This window comes from Archocentrus centrarchus, chromosome 7, assembly GCF_007364275.1.
Source record: "Archocentrus centrarchus isolate MPI-CPG fArcCen1 chromosome 7, fArcCen1, whole genome shotgun sequence".
In the NCBI taxonomy this organism is placed as follows: Eukaryota; Metazoa; Chordata; class Actinopteri; order Cichliformes; family Cichlidae; genus Archocentrus; species Archocentrus centrarchus.
The window spans coordinates 1,189,503-1,210,556 of record NC_044352.1 but is presented as its reverse complement, the minus strand read 5'-3'; the positions used below and the strand labels follow the sequence as shown (position 1 = coordinate 1,210,556).

Sequence of the window (21,054 nt, the reverse complement as noted above, 5' to 3'; positions counted from 1 at the left end):
GCGGCAGGTTTGCAGCAGCAGGAGCTCAGAAACGTCTCACCTGAGCCCAGGAATCCACTTCCCCATCAGAGATCGCTGCTGTGCTGTTTGCTTCAGTTCAGAAACACTGAACACAGTTTTACTGCTCATGTGGACCTCTAATTCCTGCTGACCCAAGCACTCAGGTGCTTTTATTTTAAAGGACTGCCCTCCAAACAGGAAGTGGTTTTCTGTTTCTCCTGGCACAGTGTGGGAATCACGGGGAAACATTTGGGTCTGAGACTTTGTATCTGTGTCCTGCAGTGTTTTTAATCCTTTACATTTCATGAATGTGTGGCAGGAAACCTTCACACAGACCTGCTGCAGGTCCACAACTCTGATGTCATCTCTGAAGGGCTCAGTAAAACCTGCGAGCAGCTCATCACTCCAACACCGACATCACACACACAAACATGACCGTGGATTTGTGTTTTTAATGCTCACTGAACTGTCCGAGCTCCGTGGAGCTCAAACGGCACATCAGAGGGAGGCAGAGTCCAGAAAAGCTGAACGATTATTTAAAAATCACAGAATATCTGAGTCACCAAAGTGTCACCATCAGGTCATCGGTTCAAAACAAAATCCACCAAGTGCAGGAAGTTACACATGTAAAGCTCAAAATGTTCCTCTGCTCATACAAGCCTACACACACACACACACACACTCACACTCACACACTCTCTGCTGGTATCAGAGGGTGGAGGTGTTCAGCAGTGAGTTTCAGGGACTAAAAGCACAGAAAAATCAAAAATCAGGTTTGGCTTCATTGAAGCGTCTGAATGTGTCTGAAAGTGTCACTCATGCACACCTGATGACATCAGAGCTGTATTATTCTTAAAATAATGTAATAAACCAAACATCACGGCTCCCCGACCTGCTCCAAACCCACACCTGTTATTTCCACTGCCTTCACCTCCTCTCACGTTCACCTGCAGCGAGCCACTACCTGTCATTCTACCTGTCATTCTACCTGTCATTCTACCTGTCATTCTTTCAAACAAAACAAAAAACTAAACTTTTATTTCTCAGTGAATTTTCAAAGTAAGAGCCTAACAGCATCTCCTCTAAAAACCGGCAAATATCCGGGTCAGATCAGGTCCTCTCACTAGGCGAGCTCCTCCCTCATCTGTTCTTCAGGTGAGTCTTTCACACACCTCACATCTTTGCTCCTCCCCTCTCCTTTAACTCTTCTTGTGGGTGGGGGTTCAGCCAGGTGAAGCAGAAACTGGGCCACCAAGGAGCCTGGCTGAGGGAGGAGGAGAGGGGGGAGTCCTGGTCTTGCTCTCCATCTGAGGGGAGGACAGGTGAAAACAACTGAAACAGACCTGGGAATCAGGGTCGCCAGCTCAGCATCTCCTTCAGGTTGAGATTTCACATTAAAAGCTGGTTTAAAAGCTTCTGTCACATTAAAATAATTGACATGACTGTTTCAGGATCAGTACAGCTCCACACATGGAAACTCACCTGCTGGAGTCTCATACCTGCGCACATAAATCATCCTTACAGAGTGACTGTTTCCTGTGATGATGCTGAACGAATCCCACAGAGCCCGTTTGTGTTTCGGACTCTCTCACCGATCTCAGACTCTCAGAAATGTTATCCTGACATTTCAAACCCTGACCTTTGACCTTTCCATTTCCAGACTCCACTTCCTGTTGGGTTTGTTCAGTCTTTCAGGTTTCAGAGTCATTTATTCCCTCCAACTCTAAACCTCTGACACCAAATAATGACACCATTCTGAGATGTTAAATTATTGTTTTTCTTTATAGTTTTATTATACTTATTATATTATTGGTTGATTATTGATTGAAGTGTTAAATGTGTCAGCAGAACGAGTCACAGATATTTCAGAGTATTAGTCTTCTGTGATAAATTATTTTTTCAGGGGAATATACATAAAGCACTAAAATGCACATTTATGAATTTTACATGTAAAAAGCCTGATTAAAGCAGTGATGACGAATCTTATAATAAATGACGTTTACAGGGGAGGAGGCGGAGTTTGTTTATCGTTAGCTCGGCATTCCTGAACTGTAATTACACAGTTCGACCACAGGGTGTCAGCAGAGGTGTGAGGGGAAAACTACACAATTCCTCTTTTTGTAGTTTTTGTGTTTATTATACAATAGCTGCCCGCATTTCTTCTTTTACCTCCTAGTCTGTGCTGTGAATCTGTCAAATAAGTTATGATAAAATCATTGATTTATTCTTCTTTTACCACCACACATGCTAATAATAAACAGTATTAGTTGTAGCAGGAATTGCAGTGATACTGGTGTTAGTATTTTGCTTAAATAAAATTATTATTATTATTATTATTATTATAATGAAGTGCAGTCAGTGATCCTCTAAAAATACCATTTAATTCGCCTTTAATTTAATTCTGTGTAACTGAATTTGGGTTATAGATATAGAAATGTGCTCCATCAAAAGCTGTTTTATTTCCCCCTGGGATTAATAAAGTATCCTGAATCTGTTTCTAGTTAAATCCACTGAGTTTCTCACTTCTTTTCAAAATAAAAGCATGCCGCAGCACTTCTGGGCGGAGCCAGCAGGTGAGTGTACCTGAGCTGTGCAGCAGTGATGGCACACGTGGCTCCAGCTGGCCTTTATGTGGAAACAAAGCAGCCGATGTAAGCCCACGCCCTCTGCAGGATGACCAGGAGGGCCAGCAGGTAGAAGAGCAGAGTGACGGTCTGCAGGAGGATGGGGGGGTGGAGGGATGGTGCAGGAATGAGGAAGAGGAACGAGAAAAGTGGAGATGAGAAGATCTGGAGTGGAGAGAGGATGAAGGTGAGATGATGCGGCGAGAAAAACAGACTCATCTGGTTTGACCAGGATCATCTCACCTGAGCCTGTGAGGGGCTCAGGTGAGATGTTTCCTCAGATCTGGCAGATTTTTATGGAACAACCTGCGTGGAGATCCGGTTCCACCTGTGCATGCAGTTTTTCAGGTGTAGCGGTGGTTCAGTGCATGAAGAGTGAGGAGAAATGGAGCTGCAGGTTCACATTATTATTCAAATACTGATAGGATTACCTGTTTCACCTGTTTCCACCTTTAAACTGATGTTGTTAGAAAGGTAAAGGGACTGTTTCACACTTTTAAAAAAATCTCAGTAAGGAATCGAACCCTGGGTCAAAGCGCGGAAGCAGATGCAGAAGCAACAACAACCAAAGAGAAGAAGAAGAAAGTGTGGAGGTGGAGCCACGTCAGCAGGTGGGTGAAGTATGCAGAGCCTGGTCGATGATGATGATGATGCTGATGAAGGATGACACTGACCTGAGGAGAGACACCTTCAACGCCCGTCTCCACGGTGATGCTGGAGCCTTCAGGTTTCTTCTCGTCCTCCTCTCGTCCGTTTGACGCTTTAAACTCGCCGTCTCTCCTCTCAGTTCTGCTCTCCTCAGCATCCTCCTCCGAGCCACATCCTGCTCTTCCTCTTTCCAGCTCTTCCTTCATGGTCTCAGTTTCTAAAGCTCCCTCTGCCAGCACTGAAACCCCTACATTATCTTCATCCTGCTCTGCATCACTGAGCTCAAACTTGCCCACACACAGGTCTGGTGGTACCAGTGACGCGCTTCCTTTCCTCTCAGAAACACAATCAGCTTTAAGATGTTCTTCAGAGGCCCCGGGCAGGCACACCCAGCCCTGGACATCCTCCTCTTCCTCATTCTCCTCCTGAGGTTCTCCTGCTGCCTGCTGATGTATCTGAGCAGGGGAAACGGATCTGAGCACAGATGGAGACGCCTCGAGGAAAGACAGAGGATGGCTCTCTGGGAAGTCTGGAAGCTGAGAAGGAGGCAGGAGGCGCTCAGAGAGATGAGGAGATTCAGGGTCAGGCAGCTGGGAATCCTGGATCCATGGAGGCTGAAGTTGGATTTGAGGCTCCACAGCTCGTTTGTCCTCTAAAGGTGAATCCTCGGGAGTCTGAGGTGAACCCATCCTCGGTTCTATGTCGTAAACCTCCGTCAGGGTTTCCTCAGCGGCAGACGGGGCCGAGCTAACTGTGCACCAGCTGGGATAAAAGGCAGCAACCATGTCCTGCTCTTCACCGGCAGCCTCTCCCCCCTCACAGATACATGAAGGAAGACAGTTACAGGCCACAGATTTCATGTTTAATCATTCACAGCGTGTTTTTAGGTGCAGTCACTCATTGGTCAGTGAGGTCCAGATATGCAGCCATGTACAGTTTGTGGCATTTTGAAGCCTCAGCGTTTCAGCTGCTGCCATGTTGGCTTGTGCTTCCAGAAGTGACCATATTTGGACAAAGTTATCAGCTAACGCTAGCTAGCTTGGTCATGGAGGTGCATCCACAGACTGTATGGGAGCATCACACAGATACCCGCTAATCTCCAAATATGGAACCTCTGGCTCCAGAAAGCCAACTTGGCGGCAGCCATAAAGCATCTAAATGTCTGAACCCAGCGGGTGATGTCATGTGACTATTTCCATCTTTTATATACAGAAACTCCATCAGGGTGGAGACATATTTAAAAATTATTGATACTTTAGAGTTAAGGATTTTGAGCCTCTGCAGGTGAGTGTCTTTAAAGCAGGTGAGGTACTCTACCTGTTGAGTGCTCATTCCCTCCTGGCGTTCTCTTGCCTCTTTAACTGGATCAGGAGCTGCTTCCTCCTCCACCTCCTCCTCCTCCTCCTCCTCGATATGACCTGAGTCCAGCTCAGGAGTCTCCAGCTGTGAAAGCTCCTCAGCAGGTCCGACTGCAGCAGTCTGTACTGGTTCCACTGGGTTTATCAGTGCTGGGATCTGCTCTGCTTCCACGGCAGCCTCCTGGTTCTGCATGGAGGTCTCAGGCTTTTGTTTTGGTTCTGTGCTCTGGATTAAAGGTTCTTTGGGTTCCTCTGGTTCTGGATCCAGCTGTGGTTCTTCAGGAACATCCTCCACAACTGATGAGATACAACAAAACAAGATGAAGCTGTTTTCACTGAATGTACGGAAGACCAAACCTGCCAAACTCAAACTGACCACGAACAGAAATACATGGGAATATAAAACTGATTTGACTTTAAACGCAGAACAAATATTAGAAATAAATGATGGCATTCATTATTTTTAACAATGATGTGATAGAAATAGATTTTTCATTTGCTGTTATTTGTTTCTGAATTTATTTACATTTGTATTAATTCCCATTTAATTTCCAATTTTATTAATTCCATGTCTTTAAGTATTCATTTTTGTATTTTATTGTGTATATTTTTCTCTTGCATTTCTTCTCAAATGGATTTATTACTGTTATTTTAATATATTTTTAAAAAAACAAGGAAAATGAAAAATAAACTTCCATTTGACACATGAAAATCAAACCAAATGAACAAAAAAAAAATCTTTATAAATATTATTTAAATGTAGGTTTTAATTTAACTGCAGTCCTTCGAATGAGTCATAATCATGTTTTAACTTCATTATTAGTCCTTTTTTTAAATTGTTTAAATGAGTTAAATTCTTTGTCTTTAACTTGTCCCTCATATTGTGCAGCAGTGCGTGTGCTTACATAGAGAAGACGCCTCTAAATGACCGTGATGTACTTCTGCCTCAGAGGCCAAACTGTTTTTACCTCCCTGACAGGACAAAGACTGACGTCTACCTACAAATTACATTTAGACGTGTCCAGCCCTCTGCCTGCTCCTTAACGAACTCCAAAGATAGCTGCAGTAACCTGAGGACTTGCGTAATAACAGTATGTATCTGTATTTCAGCACAGTATCAGAGTGGCAGATAAAATACTAAACCCTGCTCAGATCTGCAGCCTGATTTGTTGGGTGATGGTTTTTGTCTCCAGCTGAAAACATCTGTTAAACCATGTTTTTAGTGCAGTTTCTGAAGCAAAGCAGGAGAAAGGAGCACAGCAGCCACTCACTCATTACTAAAGAAGTGCACAGTGTGCATGAGACAGAGACCTGACCTACTGACGCTTTCACTTCTGCAGCCACCAACTATTTTTGGATCAGACTTAAACCCAAAAACACTGACAGATGCAGTTCCTCCGGTTGTGTTACATCCTCACGTTTCACTCTGAAGGGTCAACCTTTGCAGACACAACATGACTTTACCATGTGTGGGTTTTTTTTGCTTTTTTGCAGGTATTTTGCACGTGATGCCGTCCAGCAGAGGCGCCACGGTGACTCAGTCCCCATAGACTCCCATGTTAAACTTCCCAGCAGAAATAAACACGTTTACAGCTGATACAGAAACTGCTTTGGTCTCTGTGGATAATTTTCCCCTTCATTACAGCTGGACGGGGGGGAGGATGTTTCTATAACTCACCTGTTTAAATAAAGTTTGCATTATTCAGTTCAGTTTTATTTATACAGCACCAAATCACAACAAACAGTCGCCTCAAGGCGCTTTGTATTGTGGGTAAAGACCCTACAATAATACAGAGAAAACCCAACAGTCAAAACGACCCCCTATGAGCAGCACTTGGTGACAGTGGGAAGGAAAAACTCCCTTTAACAGGAAGAAACCTCCATCAGAACCAGGCTCAGGGAGGGGGGGTCATCTGCTGTGAGGGGGGAGAGACAGAGATTAATAATAACTAATGATTAAAGGCAGAGTGGGGTATAAACAGAGTCGTACGCAGCGAGGATGTAAACCTACTGATGAGATAATAGAGTTTAGGTAGCTGCTCTGCACTGTGTTGGCATTGAAGAACATAATAATGGAGGAATTATAGCCTTGACCTGAACTGAGGGGCTGCAGTATCAGATAAAGAAGGATCATTTTGATCTGTGAATCATGCAAAGCTGCTGTGGAGTCCAGGAATAAAAACGTGGAGCTGGAAATGAGCAGAATGAGTCGAACCTTTGATGAAGTCGATGCTCCTCAGCGCGTTCTCCTGCTCAATGAAGCTGAACCTGTAATGACTCAGATTCTCGTAGCCTGGTTTCAGCATCTCAGAAGGACCCGAGGTGCTCGCCACCTTCACTCTGAGGATGGAGAGAACACGAGGAAGGCAGAAGGAGATATAGGAAAAGAAAGGATTCATTAATGCTAATGAAGTGAAGGAAAGCATGATGAAACTATCACAATACTCACTTTGTGATCAGCTCTCTTGAATTCTAAAGGAAGGAGGAGGAGATCAATGAGGAGATTTTAATACCTGAAGGATCAGACTTAGAGCTGCAGACAAAATCTGAACAGCTGAGAATGTTTTTGCACTGGACACCTGCAGGAAGCAGGTGCTGCCCACCTGAACAAAGGCAGCCATGTCGGGCTCCTCCATGCTGCTCTTGGCACTCTCCACCAGCTTGCTGTTGGCTGCCATGCTGTCACCATAGCAACGCACCAGCACCTGGGCGTGGCCTGTTTTCTCTTCCTGCTCAGAGCTGATTCGCTGTGTCATCACCTTCAATCATAATTAAAACTTTATTTATTTATTTTTTTTTTAAAAACATTAGAAAACATTAGACAAAGTTTGATAGAAACTCCCTTCCAGCACCCTGGCATAGACCTTACCGGGGAGGCTGAGGAGTGTGATCCCCGATAGTTGGAGCACACCCTCCGGTCTCCCTTCTTAATGATGGGGACCACCACCCCGGTCTGCCAATCCAGTGGCACCGCCCCAGATCTCCACACGATGTTGCAGAGGCATGTCAACCAAGACAGTCCTACAGCATCCAGAGTCTTCAGGAACTCAGGGCGAATCTCGTCCACCCCAGGGGCCCTGCCACCAAGGAGTTGTTTAACCACCTCAGTGACCTCACCCTCAGTGATGGGCAAGTCGTTCCCCCCATCCCCAGACTCTGCTTCCACTACAGAAGGCGTGTCAGTGGGATTAAGGAGGACTGCTTTCCCCTCCTGAGTCGCCTGACAGTTTGCCAGAATCACTTCAAGGCCGTCTGAAAATCTTTTTCCATGGCTTCACTGAACTCCTCCCACACCCGAGTTTTTGCTTAGGCCACCTCCTGAGCCACGTTCCGCTTGGCCTGCCAGTACCCGTCAGCTGCCTGAGTCCCACAGGCCAACTAGGCCCAATAGGACTCCTTCTTCAGCTTGATGGCTCCCTCCACCTCCGGTGTCCACCATCTGGTTCAGGGATTACAATCATGACAGGCACCAACCACCTTGCAGTCACAGCTCTGAGCAGCAGCCTCAACAATGGAGGTGCTGAACATGGTCCATTTGGACTCAATGTCCTCAGCCTCCCTCGGAATGCTGTCGAAGTTTGGCTCTGTCATTGCCCACGGGAGCGTTGAAGTCTCCCAGTAGGACAATGGAGTCACTGGATGGAGCACCCTCAAGTACCACACCCAGTGACTCCAAGAAGGGTGGGTACTCTAAACTGTCATTCGGCGCATAAGCGCAATCAGTCAGGACCTGCTCCCTGGCCTAAATATTGAGGGAAACTCTTATCCACAGGTGAAAACTCCAACGTACAGGCAGCAAGCTGAGGGGGTACAAGAATACCCACCCCAGCTCGCCGTCTCTTACTGAGGGCAACTCCAGACTGGAGCAGAGTCCAGCCCCTCTCCAGGAGACTGGATGTCCCAAAAGCCAGTCTCGATAGCCGTGGATCGGTCCACCAGGGCCTCCACCCTTGGCCACTGCCCAAGACACACTGCACTCACCCCATACAGCGCCACCTGCAGGTGGTGGGCCTACAAGAGGGCGGGCCCCTGTTTCCTCTTTGGGCTGCACCCAGCTGGCTGGGCCCCAGTTTCAGATGACCCTTATGGAAGCCTTCGTGGATTTCTTTAGGCAAACATTGTAAATGTCTTACAGACAGATGACGTGTGAGGCTTTATGGACTGAAACTAAACTAAAATTTAGTGCAAATGCTCGAGGAAAGAGGACCAGCGCTGCAGGCAAGTGGCGATGTGTTTGCTTATGAAAATTACAGCTTGTGAATTAAGTGCAGAATTTAAAAAGACAGATGCAGTCAGAAAAGCATCTGCATTTCAGCATCTGAAGGACATTATTCTACCAAAGTCCTTCAGATGAAGAAACAGGGTTTTGGTGCTAGAGTAGCAGACCTCTAATGTATGTCTTTAGCTTTTTGGTGAGAAAACACTGAGCATTTCTTTCTGCTTTTGACTGATTCCTGCTCATAGTGTTTAAACAGATATCAGTGAGGCAGAAGGACAGAAACAGAAAGCCTCCTAGTGAATCTGAAGCTCTGCATCATCTGTGTGGTGGTTGAACCTCTGAGGTCCTGACTGATGATGGGAAGTAGCCAAATGTTCTCGAGGCTTTTTGGAAAAAACTGTAAAATGATTTTTGATGGTTTTTGTCCTCTGATAGGCAAGACATCTTTGCAATACTCAGTGAGGACTTTGACCTTGAGGTTTAGCGATGTTGGAAGCGTGGATACAGAAAAGAGAAGCTGTGGACTCCTGAAGTCATATGAAGAGCTATAAAACACTGAAGAGCGGCAGAAATCAGAGGAGGACCGAACTCTGACCTTTTGTCTTTCCTCCAGGATGGAAAACATGCGGTTAAACTTCTCGCACACATTCTGTTTCTGAGTCCTGCAGTTCTCCTGTGGAGCACAAAAACCCACGACTCAATAAATGGGCTAAATGCGGGATTACAGTGTAAAAATAATCCAGCATAAACACAGAGAGGCAGGGACACTGCTGCATGCAAAGATTCAGATTTAATGAGCAGAGTCATCTTTAAGCTCAGGTGGATGTTCTCTAACATAAATTTGTTGTGACTCTGCTGCTCCTCCAGGATTTCATAGATTTCACAGGATTCGGTCCATTGCTGCGAGCGGACCGATGGACAGCTGTGTGAAACGTGCTCTGGTCATCTTCTAATCACAGCGCTGTGATGCAGTGAATCATGGGTAATAGAGTTCATGCTGCAGAAGCTGAAGTGATGATGAAACTGATGGAGATGAGTCACGTTAACAGATTTTTTTTTTCATAAAAATGATTAAAAACATAAATAATAAGATTAGAATATTTTACAGTGGCTGCCACAGATAAAGGAATCAGGCGCAGGTGTGAAACACTTAACAAGGTCATCTGTTCTTTCTAACGAGGCAACGAGATTTTAATTTTTAATCTGTCACACATGGATTACAAAATAAACAGAGATTAATCTGTTTGCAGATCTGTTATAATTCAAATAGATTTATAGGTCAAACTGAAGTCTTTGATAAGAAATAGTTCTGGGTGTCCAGGTCTGACATTTTTATCTTCAGTTTGTTGGATCGTTTATCTTTTCTTTTCTTCTTCCTGGGACTTGATGCAAACCTGACAAATCATGAGAATCTTTAATTTAGCAATACCGTTTATAAATATATTATTTACTCAGGAGTGTCTTTACCTTTCTACAGGTTTATCCTTATCACATAACTGGTACTGTCCTGTTTAATGATTTGTGTTCAGTTGTAGATTTTAATGAGCGACTTATTAATTTGGTTTTGGTCCAGATGTTCTGCAGCTGCAGCCCTAAGAGGTCAAACAGTGCATTAATGAAGTAAAAATGAGCAAAGGTGCCATGAAATTATTTCAAACAACCTGGAAACCAAAAAGTTTTTCATTTTTGTCTCATAACTGACTTTAGACCATTTCTAAGCCACCATGAAGAAAGCCATTAATTACAAGTTATAAAGACTTTATGAACAATGCCTCATCAGAAAGGCTGCTGATATTTTCACACATTAAATCAATTAAACCATGCAGGTCAGATCAGCTGTACAGGAAGGAACCACACCCATCATTGATGGGGAGCTCCTCCCACAATGAATGAAAATATGAAATAAATGTCGAGGTCAGAATTATGTTTCATAACAGAAACCCTTCAGCAGACATCTGATCGCCTTCTACTAAAATATTCTGCCCTAATTTGGAGGCCTTCCCTAAACTTGAATCCAAATCCTTTCAGTCACCCCTGGGTTAGTAAAGATATAATACAGATTACTTATATATATGGATCCCATCATATTATACTCATGTGTGCAGGAATATTACTACATAATCTGCTGATATCAATCCATTATGAATGACATCAGTATAATCGTAAGGCAACCATGTTGTTTACGTGTGAGCAATGTTGCTGAGCAGTAGGTATGGCTTTAATATTGCTCAATGATGAGTCCTAGTCTATACTATTTATGTCCATGAGTCATTCCTGACCAACATGTTAGACAATGCTCAGCCAATCAGAATGCGGCATCACAGGCTAATCAATCAGGCTGCAGCCTAGAACTGATGTTCCTATAAACAGACTGGATCTTTACCTGGAAGGTTTTCACCATCAGCTCCTGCCAGCTGTTCAGGGACCGAGGTCAGCTGACAGATATGGGGAATCCCACTTTCTCCATTTCAGTCAATAATGCTCAAGTAGGTGTAGCCAATCACACAGCACAATATGATCACATGATTAGGATAAGCCAATCAGGCATGAGAATGAGGCTGCATATCATTAGCATATATTATCATAGCATTAGCAACCTGAAATCCTCCATGTTGTTTACTCTCCACTTCCAATAAATACAGCCAAAGTGTACAAAGGTACTAAACATCCAGGAATATGAATATCATGCTGCACATCTTTGAAGGGTAAAGAACACATATGCCAGATTTCATGGCTCAGCTCCGTGTGGTTTTGGAGTCTGTAGACCAGAAAGATAAAACCTCACAGACAGTATGACAACAGTATCCTCCCACTTTATATCAGGCAGGAGGATAAAAAGCACTTTAAACCACCTGAAGATAAAACAATAGTGATTTTAGACTTTTTAAAAACTATTTTAGGATTCTTTGTTTCCATTGCACAGCACACACCTCTATGTTTCTGCAGGTCTCCTCCAGCTCATTGATCAGACTCTGGATTTTATCACTGAACGCCATCAGAGAGGCGACGCCGTCACTCAGCTGGTCCTGACAAACAGAAGGAAGTTACTGGATGAATTATTTAAAGGTTACACAGAAACAGGAAACAGTTTATTGCTGAAATTACTTCTCTGTGATGTTTGCAGTCATGATTCATCTACGTACTGAAGATAAAATAAAACTGCACTCACCTGGCAAACTATTGACCCTAAACAGAGCATTTGACTGCATAAATGTACCCGTTATAAATTACTATGTTTAAAAGTAGTTTGAACACCCCCCCGCAAACTGACAAATGCATTACCAGAATGTGATGAAACAGCCTGACAGCACAACTATATATGTCTCTAAATGCTGGGACGGGGTAACAAAGGCTGGAAAAGTTAGACGTGCTAAAAACTCACAGCTGGAGGAACAGCTATATCTTTTAGCAGCTAATCAGGTTGATGGGCAGCAAGTCATGGTAAATGGACTGGTTCTTCGGGTTGCTCTCCGATACTTTGGCGTACAGCCACCCGCAGGTCAGTGACATGATCAGGTCTAAAAAGAGCCTGTTAGAGAGGCAGAGTTCCTCAGAGTAAAGATGGGCAGAGGTTCACCAACCTGCAAAAAAACTGTGTACAAAATTTCAGAATAATGTTCCTCAGTGTAAAACTGAAGACTGTGAACGTATCATCTACAGTAATCTACAGTAACATCAGAAGGTTCCAGAGGCTGTAAATCTGTGAGCTTCAGACTGCTCTGCAGGTTCAAGAAGAAGCCATCTGTGAACCTGATCCAGGAACAGCGCTCTCTGAGCCAAAGCTCTTTAAAATGGACCGAGGCAAAGTGGAAACTGTTTTGAGGTCAGAAGGATCCCAATGGGAAGTTTTCCTTGGAAAACAGCAGCAGGTGCTGAACCGGCCTGCAGTCCAGACTTTTTGGAGCCTCAGGAACCAAAAACAGGACAAAGCAGCCCCAGGACTGCTGAGCAGCTGGAATCCTCCATCAGACAGTACGGGACAACATTCCTCTCCCAAAGTCCAGCAGCTGCTCTCCTCAGTTCCAGATGTTTATGGACTGATGTTAAAGCAGAGGATGCTGCACAGCTGGAAACACAGACCTGTGACAGCTTTAGAGACGAGCTGCTGCCATCAAACTCAACACGAGCTCAGATTTTTATTCAAATGGTTAATTTTCTCACTTTAAAGTTACAGTGTGTAAAACATTCACATTAAATGTCAGTAGATTGCTGTCAGCTGAGTTCTGTTTTCTGACCCCTCCCATAATCCTAGCTATGGTGGCAGCTGTAGGACAAACACATTTTAGTCAGCTGGGCGATATCAACAATATTAAATTTAGACTGTAGCCCACAATGGCTTCAGCTGACCAGTGAGTTTCTGCTACCGTTTGTGTAAAAATACATTTTGGTACGCACTATATTTTAACACATTTGAATAATAACACTTAGTAATAAATCAGGAAACAAAAAACAGATACGGTCAATTAAATATTTTGCGGCATTTTACATTTTACAGTCACCTCAAAAACTCCAACCACTGTTTATCTATAACAAGTGTACTCAAATAACAGAGTGACTCTCCCCATTATGAAAGTTGTCGGTTCACTGTTTACTTCAGCTGTGAGAAGCTCCATCTTTACTAACTCTGGAGGAGGCTGTGAAAGGAGTTCGATAGTTGATGAGTCAGTGAAGCTCAGCTCTGACCCATGGCAGCCATATGTGAGTTGTTGAGGATTTGCTGAACTGTTGGTAAGCACTGCTGTTTTTCCTTCTGTTAGCTCTTGTTAGCTTCTGTTAGCCTCCGTTACACGCTGTTAGCCTCTGTTAGCTGCTGTTAGCCTCCTTATTTCTGTTTTATTTTGCTTACCTTTGCAGTAGGTCCCCTATTTGTTGACTTCCTAATTTAATTTTCTTTTGAATAAATATATTAATTGTTGATTTATTTATGTCTGTATTTATTTCTGTATTATTTTCAGTTTATACTTCATTTAACTTACTGATATCTACTGAGAACTGAAATTGTTGCCTCCAACTGAGCAGATCTAAATCATCTTAACTATCTATGCAAAGCTGAGAGCAATACTCTCAGGCAGGATTATTTCTAAAGAAATAAACTCATGAATCAAAAATAATTTAAAAATATAAATAAATAGAAAGTTAAATACGTTTCATACGAAGGCGGCAGGTCTGAAATACCTTCTGCTGCTGGTAGACATCGCTCAGAGGAGCCACCTGGCAGGACTGATGAGCTCCGAACACTTTGCAGAGCGAGCAGGTGGGAACCTGACAGGTGAGGCAGTAGATGTTCACTTTTTCATCCTCATGGTCAGAGCATGTTACCTGAGCAGGTGGTGGGGGAGGAGGGAGGGGGCTGGAGGCAAACACACAGGAAGTTGTTAAATATATATATATTTTGATCATGTGTCATCAGACGTTATGATTTTCTTCCCTGTTTCTCCACCTGGTGTTGCTGACTTCCTCTTTGTAGATGTCGATGATGTTCTCCACCAGCAGGTTTCGCTGAAGGCCGTAGACGCCGTGGCGGTCCAGCACCACGTCGTGTCTGCAGGACGGACAACGGAAACGGCCGCTGCTCACCAACATGGTGGTTCGAGCATGGAACAGAGACGGCTGGACAGGAAGTAAGAAACCATTTAAAATGTAAGTTTAACACTGATCGAAGTCCTGACACACAGAGCGGGCTGCAAACAGACCCCGAGCCTGAGAACACACAAGAAAGCTCTTGTGTCTTTCTTTGCTGGAAAGACACAAGAGCCACAAAACAGCCTGAAAAGACACAAAATCAAACTAAAGGAACATAATCGGATCCTCGTATGTGTGCCCCTCCCCTGCAGTCTCAGTTTTTGGTTACTTCCTCTTTAACTTTGGAGGTGTGTCTCAGTGTGGTTTTTACTTCCTGCCTTTGTCCTTTTCCCTCCTTCTTTCCCACCTGTGTCTCATTTCCCAGTCAGCCCTCTGTGGTTTCTCCTCCTGTGTCCTCTGCCTTTGTCTTGGGTGCCACCTTTATGTGCCTTTATTATAAATCTTACTGGGATTAAGTTTGTCAGCTTTTTAAAATCTGACCTTTCCAAAAGCTTCTTCAAATTTAAAAGCTCACCTCTGGTTTTATATGTAGCTTCACGTCTGCGTTTGGGCTCAGAGCAAACACTGTGAGTCTTCCTCCCTGAAAGGATGGATTGGGACTTTTTCCCATTTATATTTATTAAATATATTACTAATAAAATTCAAACTATCACAGCAAAACCAAGAGAGACACATGTCTGCTGGATTTTTGCTCTAACACTGAAGCTGCAGGAGATCCAGATGTTCACATGAACCAGTCATAGTGTTTTAGTCTGAGTCACAGCACGAGCTGATCCTCTCACTTTCCTCCATGCATTCAGCCTCTGATGGGCCCTCTGCAGGACAGGACAGAAACAGCTGAGAAGCTCTGAGATGATGGCCTATCTTCAGCAGCTGTTTGTGGGGGTCAGGGGTGAATGACGACACGATGGCCTCAGAGTCTGGATCTTTAATCTTTTCTTTAGCGGCTCAAAGTCTGAATCTCAGGGAGAGCGTCTGCAAAAACTGAATAACTGGTTTCCACACATTTGGTCATTTCAAATAATTTTTCACATCGTATCAGATTTTAATCCGATTTGAACAGTTTACAGGTTTGAATGAATGAATGAATGAATGAATGAATGAATGAATGAATGAATGAAGTTTTATTGCCATGTGGGTGAACAAGTTCACACATTGGAAATTGCAGTTACAGAACACCATCCAAATACACAAACACAACACACATAGGGGGATATGTGTCCTCGGGTCATGCAGCCGTTTACTTGCGGCGCTACCTTTGGCAGGAGGAGAAAACAACACATCATGGGGAAGTTAGGTTAAAAAAAAAAAGTCATCTGGTACAGTGCTCAAAGAGCACTGCACCAGGGTCCAAAAAAAACCACCTTAGCAAAGCATTTGCACATGTAAAGCAAGGACAGCGGCGGTAGGTGAGGTCAGGTCAGGAGGGGATGCAGACAGAGACGAGAGGTGGGGGCATTGTGGAGCCAGATGCCAGGATCCAGCCAAAACAGTTCGCTGATAGTGGTGGAATTTCATCAGCGGCCGTGATACACCAGACCCAGCTTCACAAATCACAACGCGGAGTGGGGGAGAGAGCAGCCGCACACAGAGCCCTGGAGAGAGATATGGTTGCCAACCCAAGGCCGGCAGGGGAGCCGAATTCCTGATAACAAATGTTGTTTTGGAACAGGCTGCTTGTTTTTCCAACAGCCTTCAGTCTTACTGGGAAACCATTCGAAAATCCAATATTCCAAATTCGTTGATTGCCGTCCTCACTGTGCAGAACCGAACTATATCTCCTGATCTAACCCCTCTCGCCTGCGAGCTCGCTAATCTTGCGGCTCAGGTCCACCAGGCTTTGAGTCTGAGTTTGTACGGCTCTGCTCAGCCCTTCCACCTGGGTCGGCAGCCTCTGCAGATGTCGAACCGCCGTCCAGATTTTCTTAATTTGCCAGTAAAGCAGGTATCCACCAAGCCCAAACAGAGAAGATACCGCTAAAAGCCGAATATATAGGCGTCTTCCACGTCTTCCACTCCAAGGGCCGAGAAGCACACAGGTCTCCACGAGCTCCAAGAGTCGATGACGTATCCAACCGGGTCTGTTCCACTCGGACACGCAGGCTCCCCTGTCCCGGATCTCATAGTGGAAAAAATTCGATCAATGATGGAGAATGCCCAGTTTGCCAGATCCATGGTTCAATCTTGTTCTTATTCGGACAGTGTGTAAAAGACGCTCTCACAGCAAGCAGCAAGCGGAGAGATGGGGAGGGCAGGGAGAGAGAGATAGTGCGACCGTCTCCGACAAGAGCAGGAAGAGAAAAAAAAAATGGTCTGTTATTGGTCTGTATCTGTAGTTTCTGTATAAATGGATGTCATTTTTAGGGTCCAGTGAACAATACAACAGTGAATGAGCTCTTCTGCAGCCCAGCGATGAAACAGAAGTTTGGAGGCTTTAACCCCGACCATCAAATCAAGTCTGTGGTGTCAATCCCAGTGGAAGAGAAGGACGGCTCTGTAGGAGGTTTTTAAGAAGATGGTTCAGGAGAACTTTGTCTCGTCTCTGCTGAGAAGATCATAACTCGTCCACGTCTGCCAGCACAGAACGCTCTGTGTTTGCTGTCATACACAGCTGCATGCTGGGACTTTCATCATTAGCAGCAGTATCATTCCTGAGTCTGGGGTACTGCTGCAGACTGTGGAAAATATTCCAAACTTCTCCCCGGATGAAGTCAGAGCTGCTTCAGGACTGGTTACTGGGCAACAATAAGGCAGGAAAACTCCCACTCACCATCCACTGAGAGAGCAAGAAGCTCAGAGGGCTGAACACACACACACACACACACACACACACACACACACACACACACACACACACACACACACACACACACACACACACACACACACACACACACACACACACACAGACCTTATTTTGTTGAACAGCACAGGATGTACGTCTGTACTGTATGAGTGATGTCGAGCTGCTGTGTGTAGCTCCACGCTGATGCTTTAACACAGGATCCAGAGAGGAATGAGAGCAGCAGAGTGTGGAGGAAGGTTGGAGGGCCAGTGCTGCCTGAAATAGTGGCTTTAATCATCCTCAGCTGCTGCTGGACCCGACTGAGGGATCACTGAGGGGCTGCGCACTGATGGAGAGGAACAGCTTTAACAAGAATAGAAGATAAATGTCTGTGACTCAGTTTTACAGCGTGAATTCATGTCAATCCTAAAGGAAATCTAATGACTTCATCCTCAGCAGGCTAAACACATCCTCCAAACCTCCCTGCCCCAGCATCATTTTCCAGTTCCTCCCGGAAAGCCCCAGGTTCTCCCAGGATAAAGGAGATATAATCTGTCCGGAGATTTCATAAATGCGTTAAAATGAAGTAAAAATGCAGTCTGGATGTTCTCAAACTGATGTGACCTGCTCCCGGATGCTGTGGGTGGAGCTAAACAATCTGATTTGTCTGGCAGCCGTTGGGGGAGCTGAGCTTTGGATTGTAGCTTCTTATATTCAGTCCAGAGGACAGAAGATGTATAAAAGATGGCTGTTGCTTTCAGGTCTCATTCTCTCCAAGGCCCAGCAGGGTGCGACTCCTCTGTCCTGAACAGTCTGAGAAAATGAGCTCACCTGACTCACCTGATCTGTGAGCTCGGTGAACTCTTTCCTGATGAGTTTATGGTCTCAGTCTCTGGTTTAAGGTCTGAATGAAACAGGAAGTTCATTTTGGAGATTTTGGTGCCATTAGACTCACAACGGAGCAGGAAGCAGGTCTGTGACATCACACGCTCTATGGCCATCTTTTATTTACTGTTTATGTAAACAATCAACAGCTGGTCCTTAAAAATAGTCAAAAGAAGGCAAACACACACACACACACACACACACAACAATAGCAGTGAATGTGTTCATGACAGATGAGTTTTGTGGTGCCTCCATGAGCAAACCAGTTAAGCATCCACATGTCCCAGTTTAGCCTCAGATAATCCACTGTACACACACACACACACACACACACACACACAAATGTTTCGGTGACCTGTATACACAAACACACACACCATCCACGTTTAATGCCCAAGGACACACAGCTCACAGAGGGGCAGGTGTGTGTGTGTGTGTGTGTGTGTGTGAGAGAGAGACCTGGTACAGCTCGTTGGCACACTTCCTGCACAGGTTGTGCTCGCACGGCAGGATGACCACGGGTTTGTTGAAGATCTCCAGGCAGATTGGACAGATCAGCTGTTTCTCCAGCGAGGCCAGCGCCGCCTCGCGCTCGGCGCCTCTGCTGCCCTGCAGGCTGCGCAGGTCAGCTGACAGCGACACGGCTGCCCCCCCGACCTTCACCTCCTCCTGTCAGAACCAGCAAAGACATCTGATTACGCGGCCACGCTGAAAACACTCAAAACAAGAACTTCATACGAGCAAAGACCCTCTGGGGTCGATGGGCCTGCTGCACCTCTGGCAGTTTGGGAAATACCTGCAGTTCACCACACCTGACTGAGGAAAGTTTAGGACACAAGAAAATATAGTTTTTCACATCAAGTCAGCCAGACTGGCCCTTTTTGAATGATCTGAGTGCTAAACTTGAGCAAGTTTCTTTGTCACAGAGTTATAACAGAGGGTGCTACAGGCCACATCTCCTGGATGGACTCCTGGCTCTCCTCGCCGTCCTTCAGTCATCACACTTTGTCCTCATTAATGTTTCTTTGCTATTACCTGCAGTGTTAATTTAACCTGCCAGAATTAAATCTGAAGCAGTTTGCAAATATGAGATACGAGTTCCCCACAGTCAGAAACACAAATCAAAGGTGAAAGCTCTGATGAACTCAACACTTCAGCAAGCAGGAAGTGATTTTGCTGCTCTCAGTAAATCAGCGTGCAGAGAAGGAAGGAGCTCAGAGACGCTCAGCATCAAACACAAATGACCAAAACTGCTCAACAAGCGTCAGCTGATGCGTTCATTTGCAGCTCGCTGTGTTAATTAAGCTGGTGTTTATCAGGTGCTGATTTCACAAGTTTCAGACATTACAAGAGCTAATGTGGGCCTGTTTGTTACAGCGTGAGCCGTGCAGGTTACATACGTGATCATGTGATGGTCACATATAGTGTCTGTCCTCATCTATCAGTAAAAGTTGAAACTGTTAAAGTCTTATTTCAGCTCTGTGGGTTTCAGGAGGGACGGCATACACAGATCTGTACATCGCTGTCAGCCAATCAAAATGCAGGACACTGTCTCAGTTTGAGGGATGAGAGAGAAACATTCAGTTCGGTCCCACGTAAAGAGGCACGCAATTACAACACAAATACCTGACTCAGAGAAACACGGTAAAAACTCACCTTCCTGTCCATCTGCTGCAGGTGGGACAGCTCAGGATGTCAGGCTGGTGATCCACTGTTGGTTTCTAAATACGGGTTTCAGGGACTGATGCAGTTTCCTACTCAGAGAGAACAGCAATCAAGAATCCTGCAGGAAGTGAACTGTTGATCTCTTTTAGACGTCCCTGAGCTGCAGTTCAGTTTTACATCTGCAGGGTTTTACTGCAGAGCTGCTGTCGTCCTGTCAGTGCTGCAAGTACTCGACTGGAGCTCATCCAAGAGTCCGAGGAGACGCCCAGAGGTCAGTCAGTTTGAGGGGTTTCGTTCCCATAAGAGCCGGTTTGAGCTCTAAATGTCTCCCAAAGAGGACGATAAAGAGTCCAGAAGTCTTCGTCACACACCCTCCTTCATCCAAAACGGTGTCCTCTTCTCTGAGCTTGTTCTTCCTCACCATCTGCAGAAATGTGTGTGTGAGGGCGCAGGGTGGAGGGGGCTGACCTGGGGGGCATCAGGTTTCAGCCTCACAAATGATACACACATGCTCACACACACACACACACCATAAGAGGAGGCTGGTATGTGGCCAGATTAAGCCCACGCCATGCTGTCCTCTTCAGAGGCCTTTCCTTCAGTTACATTCTGCTGCTGAGAGCACATCAGTGAAGCTCAGCCTGATAATCCAGCTGCTGCTTTTACCTTTCAGGGTAAAGTTTCACACCTGTGGAAGCATACTGAGTTATCTGCTACCTTACAAGATCTGTCTGTGTGCTTCAACATGGCTCTAGAATTACAGTGCTTATCGGTGATATAGTCTTTATTTAAGGTTTAACCACTTCCTGTTTATTTGGAGGTGGGGCTTTTTTCTTGTAAGGGCCTCAGGAAAATAAAACAGGTGCCCTGATCCCGTAGACGCAACAGGTAGGAAGCTGAGACACCATATGTGCCACCAGGGTTAGAGGTTAGGGTTGAGATACCGGTCACCTGGTACAAACAAAGATAAAGAAACTAGCAGAAACAAAACCAGGCAGTGTGGTGATATAGAGGACACGCCCACTCACATCAAAGTTACCAGAGTCCAAACATCATAACACAGAGTGGTGCTGAGAACCCACAGAAGCCCAGAAACCCCAAGTGGGAGCAACCTACAGCAAAGACCAACAAGCAGTGGGCACCTGCATGCTGAGCCAGAAACATACAGGAAGATCTCCACCAGAGCCCGGGGCCCTCACAAGACCCAACAGAGGCCAGACAGCACAACCCGGTCCTGGGAAAGGGAGAGCCACAAGGCCAACCCGGCAGGCTCCATCAGGCCCCACT

The 21,054-nt window shown here is 45.2% G+C and overlaps 1 protein-coding gene across 1 annotated transcript; it reads right to left on the bottom strand.

The window, feature by feature from the left end:
• Positions 1-1,052: 1,052 nt before the first annotated feature.
• On the bottom strand, positions 1,053-20,150 carry trim101 (tripartite motif containing 101). Its single transcript, XM_030734078.1, has 12 exons — positions 19,759-20,150; positions 18,562-18,771; positions 14,290-14,459; positions 14,025-14,199; positions 11,780-11,875; positions 9,445-9,522; positions 7,234-7,389; positions 7,080-7,102; positions 6,846-6,970; positions 4,590-4,927; positions 2,584-2,789; positions 1,053-1,307 (listed from the first exon to the last, which is right to left on the bottom strand). The coding sequence occupies exons 1-11, from the start codon at positions 19,768-19,770 to the stop codon at positions 2,628-2,630; spliced, it is 1,545 nt and encodes a 514-aa protein (XP_030589938.1). The 5' UTR covers positions 19,771-20,150; the 3' UTR covers positions 1,053-1,307; positions 2,584-2,627.
• Between the last annotated feature and the right edge of the window lie 904 nt (positions 20,151-21,054).